We start from the raw sequence: 13,667 nt of genomic DNA, 5'->3' as shown, positions 1-13,667 counted from the left end.
AAAAATGTGTGTAATTGGCTTTGGATCAGTGGGCTCAGAAAAACTGCTTCAGTTCCAGTCTCCTCTTGTTCCTGAGGACTTTTCTGTAATGATACTGCGTGAAGGAAATTGTCACACTTTTATCACTGAATTATGCTTTCCTCTCACCCGTCGGGCGCAGTGACTCGCTTCTTGACCAGGGAGTGTGACCAATTAGCTTCTCGTCCAGCTATTATCTGTGTTACAGCGCTGTATGCCTCACAGCCCAGTCATCCACGCTGGAGCCTGCAGCAGGCAGGAAGCTCCATTGTTCACATGATATTCACAGAGTCGTGTAAGTAGGACATGTTGAACTCTCTCTCGCACATTAGAACATCCTCGCTGTCAGTAAGATGATAAAGTGGCTGTGAATACGTCAGACTGACGCTGACAGACCTGTCATTCCCACATCCAGGTCTCCTAATGCTGGGTTCTGCAGATTAAAGAAGCATGCACGCTTTTGACTGAGATGTTGCTGCTTTAAATCCTGGATCTGAGTGCAGTACAGTTCTAGTTCTAGTTAACATATCCTACTTGTTTTTTTTCCATGGATGTGACATGTTCATCAGTGAGTTTTACAGGTGCTGGCTTTTGTTTCCTTTGAACAGAGTTAGGCTAACCGTTCCCCCTGTTTCCAGTCTTTGTGCTAAGCTAGGCTAATTGGCTCCTGCTTCATATTCAGTTGACAGATATGAGAATATTTCACGTCAAACCACTAATATCAAACTATGTTTTTACACAGTTCACTTAAAAACAGAGCCTAAAACTGCAGGATCTGTCACAATGAGTCCGTAGAGGCAACGTCAAGAAAACAAAATCAGGTAAAGTGATTATAAATGAATGTGCCCCAGTACTGTCAGGGTTTGATCCCCCACTGTGCTGCCCACACTGAACATGCTCTGCCATCAGTTTCTGTTTGGTTCTTTGATGTGCACCATGGGACACACTCTTATTCCTCTGTGACCGTTTGAAGCAAAAGAAGAGGACTGAACACTTCCTCTGTGGCAACATGGAGCTGCAGAAACAATATAGGGGGGAAAACATTATAGAGGAATACCACAGTTTAGTAGAAGAGTTAGACATGGATTACAGAGAAAGAGAAAGACAGAAAAAGATAGACAGTAGCACTGGAACAATGTGGAGGAAGTTCCCTTTCCGACTGGACTGTCAGAGCAAACATATCTCTGGGAAGAGATGCTGGCAAAGCAGAAAATCTCCAAACCACTGAAAACCTTAAAAAATATATATAAAGAAAATATTGCTTTATCTGTATTTGGCTGTGAGGGCACCAGCTTGATTAAAGAAGCAGGCACATGACTCATCAGCTCTTTAATGATGTTAAAAGCAGCATCGTCTGTTATTTATTTCTCTTACAACACCAATTAAAGCTCATGTTTCCTGTCACCCTGCTTTAATATTTCCTGGAAATCCTCAATTTGGTTTTATTTTTAACCAGGTTAGGTGGTGTTATAAATGTCAGAAATACCCATAATGTGACAATCAAAACAACGTTTGGATCAAACACACTGAGAGCTACTGTCAAGGTCTTTCTGATGTGGATGTGGGTGTTATCTTGTAACGGGGCATCAAGCAGATTTGACCTCCACCTTCCTGTTTCCTCCTCTTATCCACATTTGCTCTGAGGCTTTTCCCCTGCATTTTGCTTTATTTGGTTCTGTACCTTCCACCACTTCAGTTATTTTATTTCTAATTTATACAAAACATGGCAAGACTTTGGCTTTTTGCTCAGTTTTTACTTCTGTGTTTTGCAGCCTTGTTTCCTGCCTCTGAATGCAGCGTAATTCAAGGTAAGTTGTTTGTTTCTGGCGTAGGTGGAGCATCACATTTCTACCAACATTCATGTGCTGGTGTGAAAATGTAGTCAATTTGATTGCATGACTGTGTAAAAAAAAAAAAGAAGTTTGTTCTCTTCAGCATGCTCTCTTATGGTTAAAGGAATATCTTGGCTCTGACCTCTGCTCTCTTCTTTATTGAAAAAGTGAATTCTGTGGTCACAGTGACAGACACACATCAATAATGTACATTTATTAAAGATTATCATGAGATAAACACAGAAAATGTCAAATACTATTTATTTTTGTTGTACCAGGTGTGATCGTGTTTACTGTATTTTGTACATTTACTGTTCATATTACAGAATATAATGATGTTAGAGTGAGGTTAGATGCAGTTTTAGATGTAATGTTATGTAACCCTTTAAATGTCACAGATATAAGTTTTCTATTTACTCCAGTCTACAGGCATATTGATAGTGCTGCATGGTTTTTAACAGTTTTCTCTTTCTTTTTCCTCTTCTGTTTTTTTTTTGTTAATAAAAATGTCAGTCATCCCTCAAAGTCAAAGAGTTGCTGGAGTCTTCATGATCCCTGAGGGAGGACAGTACACTTTGAACTTCACTGCTGCCAGAGCTGCCTGTCTCTATCTCAACGTCACCATAGCGACCAAAGACCAGATGGAGCATGCAGTGCTGCGAGGCCTGGAGACGTGCAGGTCGGTGGAAAACATAGTTTGTGACTGCTGTGTAAAAAAAAATGTGTAGTACTTGCCAAGTGTATGGACTCGGAGCTCCACCTTAAAATGGGCGTCATTCCCCTTTCCAGTGATGCCCTCATCAGTTCATTAATATGTTCTCAACACTTTGTGTGTTATTTGAACAGATATGGCTGGATAGCTGAAAAGATCGCAGTCATCCCACGACTTATATCTGAGGAAAAGTGTGGAAAGGGCAACACTGGGCTGGTGCTGTGGTACGCAAGAGCAGAGTCAAAGTTTGGTGCTTACTGCTTCAGCGCCTCAGGTACTTATATATTATATCTGTGCATCACAGCTCTAACTACTGACCTCCTTACCAGCAGCAATGTTGATCATCTGCAAGAGGTACTGAAGGTTATGCTGAACATCAGTTCAATAAATAAGATGTATGTATGATTTTTCTTCACCACTTACAGATTTAGAGGAAACTACAAAAACATTCAAACCTGCCTCTCAGACCTCGACGTCTCCCACTACACCGACAGCACTGACCCAAACCTCAACACCTACGACCACTCCGGTTAAATCAACAACCGAGGCTGCACCTTCCAGAAAGCCAATCACAATAAAATCCCCCGAGCAGCAGACATCTCTCACTTCAGCTTCTACTCTTCTGGTCCAGACAACACGTTCACCTGGGATTTCTTCCACCTCCACTTCTCTGAGACCTTTCTCCACCTCAAAACCTGCTGTCATCACATCTGCCTTTTCTACTTCTCTTCATTCCTCCAGTTTTTCTGTTTCATCTTTCTCGGTGCTGCCTCAGTCTCCAAGCCCCGAAAAACTTCCTCTAGGAGGTACGGCCATGTCTTCTTCGTCTTCAGTCAGTTTGACTCACACACATTAATACACTTTTATGTTTTTCTAAATTACAATGAAAGCAGCACAGTGTAACCTTGCTGAGCCACAGCGCCCCCTGCAGCCATGTGTGGTAATTAATTCTGCTGGGCTCAGAGTCTGAGCACTTAGGAAATGTTCATGTACAGAAATACAGATATACAGAAAACAGAACCTCTCAATCTGAGGTGAATGTAAAGGTACGCTAGATTAATTGTGTTCAGATTCCATTTAAACTGGTGCAAGTAGCTAAATAATATGAAAAGGACAGAGTTTGTGGCGAACATTAATATGTTTTTCTTTATTTTCCAGCGGTACCCACGGCACTCATCATTCTTGTCGTCATTCTCCTGCTTCTGACAGCAGCAGGCGCTGTGTGGTACTACAAACTGTGAGTCATGTTTTCCAAATACTTAAAATCCTGTCTCTTAAAACACGAGTAATAGTGATTTGGAAACAGCTACTTTAGTTTGGAATATAGAAGAATAAATTGTGATGTGAAGGCTGTTTTACAAACTGATCTTAAACAACATACTAACATTTTTATTTTTTCTCTCCTTTTGGAAAAGGAATAGTTTCACCTTTTGTTCTCCGGGGCAGCAGAACGACGACACGGAGACAGAGATGTGGAAGCACACTGACAGTGAGATGGACCTACATAGTCAACATGGAGCAGAGGAAGACGATGAATATGATGAATCAGACAGGAAGTACTCTAGTGATATCACACTGTGTGTGAATCCAAACATTAAAACCCACTCTTTAGAGTAGCTTTATGATGTTTCTGTGGGGGATTTTCTAGCGTGTACTAAATGAATTACAGCCACAGTGTTACCTGTTAAATATCAGTAAATGTATTAAATTTACTGAGATTGAAAAGCTACAGTTATTCAGGTTTTCTCTTCCTGTGTTTGTATGAACATATGAATTTCCCCTAATTATCTTTAAAATATACCTGCTTAATTTTTTGTCACATGGCATGTTTTGTTTCTGTTCTTGAGAGGACAAATGTTTTGTTCCAGCTCCAGAGAATCCATGTTAGACAACAGTGTCCTGCAGTGGAAATTCTTAAGTTACATCTACACATTACCAGGCAGATCTGTACACTAATGCAATTTAATACGACAGCTCTGCCATAAAACCTAAAATTTGAAAAGCTTATAATGTTCACAGAGGTGTTAATTAAATATGTTTTAATGTTGCTGCTGTTTTTTTTAACTTAGCCTCCTCATGTATGAAAATATAATATAGTTCAGTGTGACACCACCATTTAGTAATAAACATATAATTAAATGTATACATTTATAGCAATGTCAACAAATTGGCTTTGTATATGTAGAATTTATTGCAGAGTTGTATTGAATTGTATGAGATTTTACAGGTGTACCTAATAAAGTGGCCACAGACTTGCTCGTTTTAATATATGGATTTGCTGATAGGTGATTTTTCATATCTCCCAACAGTTTTCTTCAGGGTATTTTAAATTTGTTGGATATTTACTTTATATGTGATAGTTAATGTGACCTGTGCAGTGTCTTATCTTTTTATATACAGTCTACGGTGACTTAAGTTCATTAAACCTCTCGTCCATTCACATTTATTTATTTATTCTTTATTTATTTAAACTGTCTCAGTGTGGTAAATCCTCATCATGTAGATGATGACGGATGGAGCTGGTCGCGGTGATGAAGCGGGACCTGTAGTACCATCTTCCCCTCCGTCGCCCACAGGCGCCAGTGAGGGGCTGTTAAAAACTGTTGATAATACTTAAATAAATAGAGTAAATGAATACATTTGAGACCCTTAAAATCACTATCAGGGGCAATAACGCTGCTGTAACCAACAACGGTGGTAAATTTTAAGACCAATCAGAGGCGGTTGTTAGGCGGGCCAGAATGGCCCGGCCAATCAGTGTTCTGAAAATGCTAGCTGACATATGTCGTCATTGGTCGCAACGTGTCTCCTCATTGGCCACGACCTCTTGGGAGGAGCGAAGAGAGGCGGAGAGAGGAAGTAGGAAAACAGATTTAAACCAAGTTTGAACCGTTAAACCCCGTTTGCCAGTACGGTGTAAAACGTCGTTACCGCAGAGGTCTGAATGCTAAAACAAACTCTGGAGCTGCTCTTTTCACGTTTATGAAGAGGTTCGGATGCTAAACAAACTCTGGAGTTGTTTTTTTGTCGAACAGCAGTGAGACTCGACGCTGAACACGCCTGCGGCGCGAAGGTAAGGCAGACAGTTAGCGGCTAGCGTTAGCATTAACGTTATCGGAGAGCGTTAGCATTACCGGCGAGGGTTAGCGTTAGCATTAGCATAATCAATTTTTTAAATCCAATTTTTAGCCATTTATATCGCGTGTATGTGTTTCTGTGACTAAAGCGTACCTGGCATGAGTTGTGGAGGGTGGTAACTGTTTAGTTGTCTGTCTGTTTACAACTCCGTTTGCATATCTGTACAGTTTCTTTGCAGACATTTTACTCCTTTGTAATTTTGTGCTCCAGCTTGGTCAGTTTATGGCGGATTATCATGCCGATGTGATCATTTTGTGTCTATTTGTGGTGGTATTTCGTCGTTTTGTGTCTCTAGCCGGCTGTTTTACATTTTCTTATGGCTTGTTTGTGGTTGTTTTGCATCGTATTGTGTCTTTGTAGTTTTGTGCCTACTCCGGGTCATTTAACGTCTTTTCATGGTCATTTTGTGTTTCAGTGTGGCAGTTAACCATCTCATTGTGATCATTTTGCGACTCAGTTTTTTTCGTCTTTGTTGTCATGTGTGTTTTTGTAACTTTGTGGCAGTAACATGTCCCTAGCCGCCCCTTCATAAGTTTTAAGCTGTTAGAAATTATTATTACAATTATTTTTTAAATTGCTTTTCTCTCTGAGATCAATAAAGTCATAATCTAGTAACATAATTTATTCTAGGGCTGCAGCTAAAGATTATTTTGGTAGTCGACTAGTCACATTGCATCAGCAATACAGTCATTGCATTCAGTGGAGGTGATACTGCCCACCGCACCTATTGTAGTGCGTTGCAGTAACAAGTGAACGTGGTTCCTCTTATAAAGTCTCTGGTTTTATAAGAAACCTCGACACTAAAATTCCGCGTTGACGAATGTTTATAATCAACGTCGTCGATTATGTGGACTAATCGCCTCAGCCCTAATTTATTTACCTCAAAACTCAAGGTTCTCATGTTCAGTTGTCAGTGTTGTATTCGTCTACACTGTTCAGGTTTTAGAGATGAACTATTCTTTATTAATTAGGTTATTTGTAAGTGTTGTACTTGTGTTTTCCAGGTTTACTGGTTCAGCCGCTGCAGCCTGGACAGAAACACCAGCTCTCACCTGACAAACCAAACAGGTATGTGTCCTAAAGATTTACGCAAAAAAAAAAAAAAAAAAAAGTGGTGATGAGCTGAATTATTGTTAGTAACAATCCTATTGCTAAAATCCTTGGTATTTAATGAGTTTAGTACTGAATATAATAATAACTGATTAATCATGTCTATAAAATGTCAGAAAATAGTACTAGTTATAATAGTAATAAAAAAAACCTCAAAATAGTTGTGAGTTAATTTTCTGTCTGTGGACTGAAGTATAATTAAAAGTACAAATTAACAAGTTAAAGTTTTTATTATGCAGTTCACAGTAATATACATGATTCCTCTAGTGATTAGTTGACAGACAATTAATATAGAAATTATATGCATATAAACAATCTAGTTATTTTTTTCCTGAAGATTTGTTGTTATTGACTCTTAAAGATGTGATGCTTTTTCTTGTCATATGGGACAGTCAACTGTTGATTTTCTGAAACAGCCTCTAATGTTTGTTAAATGTTGTGGTTCAGCTGTAATGTTGAATGTTTATCTGTGTTTCGGTGGTTAAACTGTTGATGAGGAATAGGTAGCAGTGTACTGATCATTTTCCTTTTTATGTTTCTCTTTGATTTTCTCCAGGTGTCACCACTTCGTCCACGACATCGTCCACGATCGCAGAGACATCGTCCACGATCGCAGAGACATGGTCCATGATCGGAGAGACATTGTTGAGGATGAGGGAGACATCGTCCACGATCAGAGACGTTGTCCATGATCGCAGAGACCTTGTCAAAGATGAGAGAGACGTTGTCCATGATCAGAGACGTTGTCCCATGCTTCGTAGAGACCTTGCGATAGAATCGGCGGAGACGGGGGTCACCGATTTGACGGCACTGCCCGCGATCATGGAGACATTGTTGATGGTCACAGAGACAGCGTCTATGATCTCAGAGACATCGTCCACGATCACAAAGACATCGTCCATGATCACAGAGACTTTGTCCATAATCTCAGAGACATTGTCCGCGATCACAGAGACGTAGTCCACGATCACAGAGAGTCTTTGTACAATGAGAAAGCTCTTTGAGACCAGGACAGAGGCCTCCAGGTAATTCACAAACAGCTTTACATCAACTGTCCAACACTACTCACAATAAGTTAGGGATATTGTGAGAGGCTCAGTGGATGTCATACATACACTTCAGAGATTTTTGGGATAGGGAGGCAATTGTATTGGGGTGATAGACACACCTCTTTTTGTGTTTTCCACGTAATGGTCTCACTGTGTACAGTGTGCCTTACATATTGGGGCACTCATGTAAATAACAATATCCCTAACTTATTGTGAATAGTGTAATAAGAAAATGAATATGGACGAAGTAATCGAATATTAGAGATAACTATAAAAGTAATCTGTAATATAAAAGCAATGCAGAAGTAATAGTAATCTAAAATAGAAATAAAACTGTCACGTTATAGTAAAGCATCAAAAATGTGAAAAATGTCATGGTATAGTAAGGTATAAAAATGTCAACTGCTATTGTTGAGGATCAGTCAAAATGGAACTGAAAAATATCTTAACTTCAGTTTTTATTGTACGTGATCACAAATTCTTAATTATGTGCATGTGCTAGACACACCAGACTACACTATACAAAATAATATCAAGTCTACAAATAAACTGTTGGAGTGAGTTGTTCATTAGTGTGTTCATTTTAATAGTTGGTCAGAGGGTGATTTTAAAATTATCTTTACAGTTTATAACGACCAGTTCTGCACTTATTGACTTAACATTTTTCACAGAAGCTGCTGCTAAGACTTTTGTAAATTTGGTTGTTATTAATTAAACAAAACAAAGACATTTTCAATATGTGTTAATAAGAAGAAGGTTGAAATGTGAAGTAATGATTCTGTGTGTGAGCGTCTGTGGTGGAAGAAATACTCAGACTTTTTACTGAAGTATAATAAACAACACAAGTTAAAATCCTGCATTCAAAGTTGACTGATAGTGTTTATTATTGTTGTGCAGTTCACAGTAACATACATGACTGCTTCATGATTAATTGATAGACACACAATTAATAATCATTTGACTTTTTCCCAAATATTTGTTGTTGTTCTTCAGGAGGTGATGACAGTCAACTGTTGATTTTCTGAAACAGCCTCTAATGTTTGTTAAATGTTGTGGTTCAGCTGTAACGATGAATGTTTATCTGTGTTTTGGTGGTTAAACTGTTGATGAGGAATAGGTAGTAGTGTACTGATCATTTTCCTTTTTATGTTTCTCTTTGATTTCCTCCAGGTGTCACCACTTTGTCCACGACATCGTCCACGATCGCAGAGACATGGTCCATGATCGGAGAGACATTGTTGAGGATGAGGGAGACATCGTCCACGATCAGAGACGTTGTCCATGATCGCAGAGACCTTGTCAAAGATGAGAGAGACGTTGTCCATGATCAGAGACATTGTCCCATGCTTCGTAGAGACCTTGCGATAGAATCGGCGGAGACGGGGGTCACCGATTTGACGGCACTGCCCGCGATCATGGAGACATTGTTGATGGTCACAGAGACAGCGTCTATGATCTCAGAGACATCGTCCACGATCACAAAGACATTGTCCATGATCACAGAGACTTTGTCCATAATCTCAGAGACATTGTCCGCGATCACAGAGACATAGTCCACGATCACAAAGAGTCTTTGTACAATGAGGAAGTTCCTTGAGACCAGGACAGAGGCCTCCAGGTAATTCACAAACAGCTTTACATCAACTGTCCAACACAGAGCACTGACACTAAACTGTTTATGTTCAGTAATTGATCTTCAGTCTGAATAGTTTGATTTGTCCCAAAAGACCTCATTCATTATTAATTTTTTTTTACATAGTTCGTGAATGTACAGGTCAAAGAAAATGAAGAATTTCAACATCTCTCTCTCGTGCTTGCTCCTTCTCCCTCTCCTTTGCTCTGTTAAGCCTGGCTCACATTAAAAGATTTTTAAAAATCTTATCAGAGAATGTGAGAGACCACACACTCGGCGACAGAGATTTCAGTTTTGCTCACAAATAGTTTGTGATGTGACGAACACAGCACACCACACACTAAAAGATTTACCACCAGTAACCAGAGTCTAGAGTCGACTCTCAGACCAATTATGTACCCAGGTTTACTCTCTAATTCTTTCTGCCTCCTCCTCTCTCTCACTCACTCTCATACTTTCTCTCTATCTCAGTCTCCCCCCTCTCTCTCTCTCTCTCTCTTTCTCAATAGTACAGTAAATCATAAATATGTGGAGAACTTATTCAGTTTGGTTTCACACTAGAAACTCTTGCTTCATTTTGGCTTCTATCAAATTTTAACTGACTTTGGAGAAAACATTTCCATCCACTGCTGTTGTGTGAACGTCAGGAGCTGGTGGAGTCACTTTTCCAGTCAGCGTGGCTTCTTCTGTCTTTGTGTAGAGAGCAAATTCAACTCTTGGACTAGTTCTGATTAGTCCAGAACCAGTTAGCCCACACTCTGGTTTCTTTGTAGATTTAGTGGCTTTACTTCACTATCTTTTGACAGTTGGAAATTCAATACCCAGAAACTCTCCGTGCTTTTATTTTGATGTGTTAACAGTCACATCTTTATATTAATGTTTGTTGTGTTTTTCTCCACAGGATTCAAACGTCAGCCATTAAATCAGAGAGAAGAGGCAGATGTGAAGACATTTCCAGAAGGTCAGTGTTAGTTTATTCTTTTCAGTCTGACTCTGTCATTATTTCAGCTGCAGTTTGACACTTTAAAACCTCTTGCCTGGAACAAATTAAAGCTGCTTTAATTAGCTGTTGTAATTAGTATTAATTGGTATTTTTCAACAATGTAGCTGCAAAAAAGTTTTAAAAATATGGAAAACTATATGTACAGAAAATATAAAACCTTAGTTTAGAATAGAATAGAAACCCTTTTAGTAAATAGTTTTAATAGTAAGTATTAAACTTTAAAATAATTTAATAAATTGAAAACCTTTAAATATTAAGTATAAAACCAACCCTGAAAAAATGTGTAAAAAATAAATGTAAAACCTTAAATAAATAGTTCTAAAAAGTAAGTATGAAATCATTTAACAATAAATTTCAAACTGTAAAGGAATAATTCTAAAACATAAGGATAAAACTCATAAAACAGGTTTGATAAATAAGGTTAAAGCCTTTTAAGTCTGCAAAGCAAACTCAGAGATTTGTCTATTAAAACATTATTTATGTTAGAAAATACTGGTTACACTGAGGCAGTAACTCACTTGTAGCCATAATAACACACTAGTTACAACAAAGTGAGTTTATTATCAGTGTAACATCATTATACCTACTTTTATATACATCAGTAATATGACTGCATAAACACACTTGTTTCTTGACTCCTTAAAGACAGGTGTCACTATACTGTGATTTTTTATTTTTTATTAATTTGATGCCTTACTACTGAAGACAGGCCATTTAATCAACAAAAACAAAAAGCTTCAGTGGCCCAAACATTTACAGAATAGGATGCTAACTGTCACTGTGGGTGCTTTAAGCACCTTCAGCGGACACGCCCCCAGTGTCTCAGAGCAGAGAGAGCTCCTTGTTTTTTAAATGATTTTGAAACCTAATTTTATATATTTGCAGATGTTTTTTAACCATTCAAATTTAGCTGGGTGGCTAATAGCACATTTTTCTGTGGTGTGACTAACTCAGAACACCATAGTATAACTGCTTTACATAGACAAAAGTGTATATATCTATATCTATGAAAGCTTTTAACATAGGTCTAAGAATTAAGTATTAAACCCATAAAAAGTTGAGTACAAAACCTTAACCAGTAAGTCTAAAAACAAGTATAAAGCCTTTAAATATATAGTGAAAACCTTTGAAAATATATATTTAAAAGTAAAACATAAGTATGAAACTTTTTGAAAACTAATCAAAAAATCCTTAACTATATCTGAGCAATGAGTGCAAAACCTTTTAAAAGGAAAAAGCCTTAAAAAAAAGTATAAAAATTAAAACATTATGTTTTTTTCTTAAAATGCATTAAAATGATTTGTATAATTTTAGTTACAAAATAGAGAAATGCAAAAGTTTAGAAAGATACACAGACAACACTTAACATATCACAGCAAAGATAATGACAGACATTTGACCACAAGGAAACATCTCTTAGAGCTGGTTAGAGTTAGGGCTAATGTAGTTATGAGCACATCTTCCAAAGAAGAACATCTTTGAGACTTTGGAAAATGTGCCCATGACTCCATTACAGATGGTAGAGGAAAAACAGTGTTTTCACGTGATCGAGATCTTTTCATCTAATTAACAGCTTTGTAACACTTGTTTTCTCTCATCCACTTCAGGTCTTCAGCTGCTGTCGTCCTCTCCTTCTGCAGAGACGAAGGAAGACGAAGGAACTATCTTAACTCGCTTTTCCACAGACTCACACCTCTACACAGTGTTGGTGGGTTAGGTTAGATTTTCATATTAGTATTTTGCAAATTCAAACTGCAATATCACTACTCAAATCCAATGTATTACTGTGTACATTGTCCTATTTATACTGGCCATATTGTGTATAGTTTTATACGTTGTTACATACGGTCTTGTATATATAATGCCCTTTTCTATTTTTGCTGGTGCAATACTGAATTCCCCCGTTGTGGGACTGTGATAAAGTATCATCTTACTCAAATAAATACTTGTGAATACTGAATATTTTGCCGGTCTGTTTAATGTCGTATGCAAGTGAATACTTTCAGCCAGAGGTTGAGGTAAGGGTTACGGTTTTTAGCAAATGATTTTGTAGTTTTTAGGTTAGTTAGGTTTATGGTTTTCTGACGCCTTACTATGACTTTTTTGACCGTTTTTGATGCCTTAAGATATGACTTTTTTGATGCCTTACTATACTGACTTTTTTCACATTTTTTGACACCTTACTATACTATGACTTTTTTCACATTTTTTTTCTTCACATTTTTTGACACCTTACTATACTATGACTTTTTTCACATTTTTTGACACCTTACTATACTATGACTTTTTTTTCACATTTTTTAATGCCTTACTATACTATGACTTTTTTGACCGTTTTTGATGCCTTACTATACTATGACTTTTTTTCACATTTTTTGACACCTTACTATACTATGACTTTTTTGACCGTTTTTGACGCCTTACAATACTGACTTTTTTGACCGTTTTTGACGCCTTACTATACTATGACTTTTTTCACATTTTTTGACACCTTACAATACTATGACTTTTTTTCACATTTTTTGACGCCTTACTATACTGACTTTTTTCACATTTTTTGACACCTTACTATACTATGACTTTTTGACCGTTTTTGATGCCTTACTATACTATGACTTTTTTCACATTTTTTGACACCTCAATACTATGACTTTTTTTCACATTTTTTTGACATGCCTTACTATACTATGACTTTTTTCACATTTTTTGACACCTTACTATACTATGACTTTTTCACATTTTTTGACACTTACTATACTATGACTTTTTGACTGTTTTTGACACCTTACTATACTATGACTTTTTTCACATTTTTGACACCTTACTATACTATGACTTTTTTGACCGTTTTGACCTTACTATACTATGACTTTTTTGACCGTTTTTGATTTACACTATGCTTTTGACTATGACTTTTTGACCGTTTTTGAGCCTTACTATATGACTTTTTTCAATTTTTGACACCTTACTATACTATGACTTTTTTTCACTTTTTGACACTTACTATACTTGACTTTTTGACCGTTTTTGATGCCTTACTATACTATGACTTTTTTTCACATTTTTTGACGCCTTACTATACTATGACTTTTTTTGACCGTTTTTGATGCCTTACTAGACTATGACTTTTTGACCGCTTTTGATGCCTTACTAGACTATGACTTTTTTCACA

The 13,667-nt window shown here is 37.4% G+C and overlaps 1 protein-coding gene and 2 long non-coding RNA genes across 5 annotated transcripts; 2 read left to right on the top strand and 1 right to left on the bottom strand.

Annotated features, from left to right (window-relative positions):
- Positions 1–1,678: 1,678 nt before the first annotated feature.
- LOC108888990 (lymphatic vessel endothelial hyaluronic acid receptor 1) lies at positions 1,679–4,828 on the top strand. The gene is made up of 6 exons (XM_018685252.2): positions 1,679–1,826; positions 2,364–2,529; positions 2,697–2,836; positions 2,988–3,368; positions 3,721–3,799; positions 3,978–4,828. The coding sequence occupies exons 1-6, from the start codon at positions 1,742–1,744 to the stop codon at positions 4,177–4,179; spliced, it is 1,053 nt and encodes a 350-aa protein (XP_018540768.1). The 5' UTR covers positions 1,679–1,741; the 3' UTR covers positions 4,180–4,828.
- A 585-nt stretch (positions 4,829–5,413) lies between these two features.
- Positions 5,414–12,615, top strand: LOC127139352 (uncharacterized). The gene is made up of 3 exons (XR_007809552.1): positions 5,414–5,635; positions 6,705–6,768; positions 9,030–12,615. It is a non-coding gene; the product is annotated as an uncharacterized LOC127139352 (long non-coding RNA).
- Positions 12,616–12,698: 83 nt separating this feature from the next.
- LOC127139351 (uncharacterized) lies at positions 12,699–13,384 on the bottom strand. Of its 3 annotated transcripts, none has more exons than XR_007809549.1 (3): positions 13,350–13,384; positions 13,060–13,132; positions 12,699–13,024 (listed from the first exon to the last, which is right to left on the bottom strand). It is a non-coding gene; the product is annotated as an uncharacterized LOC127139351 (long non-coding RNA). The 3 variants fall into 3 exon arrangements; XR_007809550.1 differs by having other exon boundaries at positions 13,316–13,382; XR_007809551.1 differs by lacking the exon at positions 13,350–13,384 and adding an exon at positions 13,280–13,310.
- Positions 13,385–13,667: the final 283 nt, after the last annotated feature.

Source organism: Lates calcarifer, unplaced genomic scaffold (genome assembly GCF_001640805.2).
Source record: "Lates calcarifer isolate ASB-BC8 unplaced genomic scaffold, TLL_Latcal_v3 _unitig_1437_quiver_3083, whole genome shotgun sequence".
In the NCBI taxonomy this organism is placed as follows: Eukaryota; Metazoa; Chordata; class Actinopteri; family Centropomidae; genus Lates; species Lates calcarifer.
Note: the sequence above shows the minus strand (reverse complement) of the source record. Positions and strands in the feature narration are given on the sequence as shown.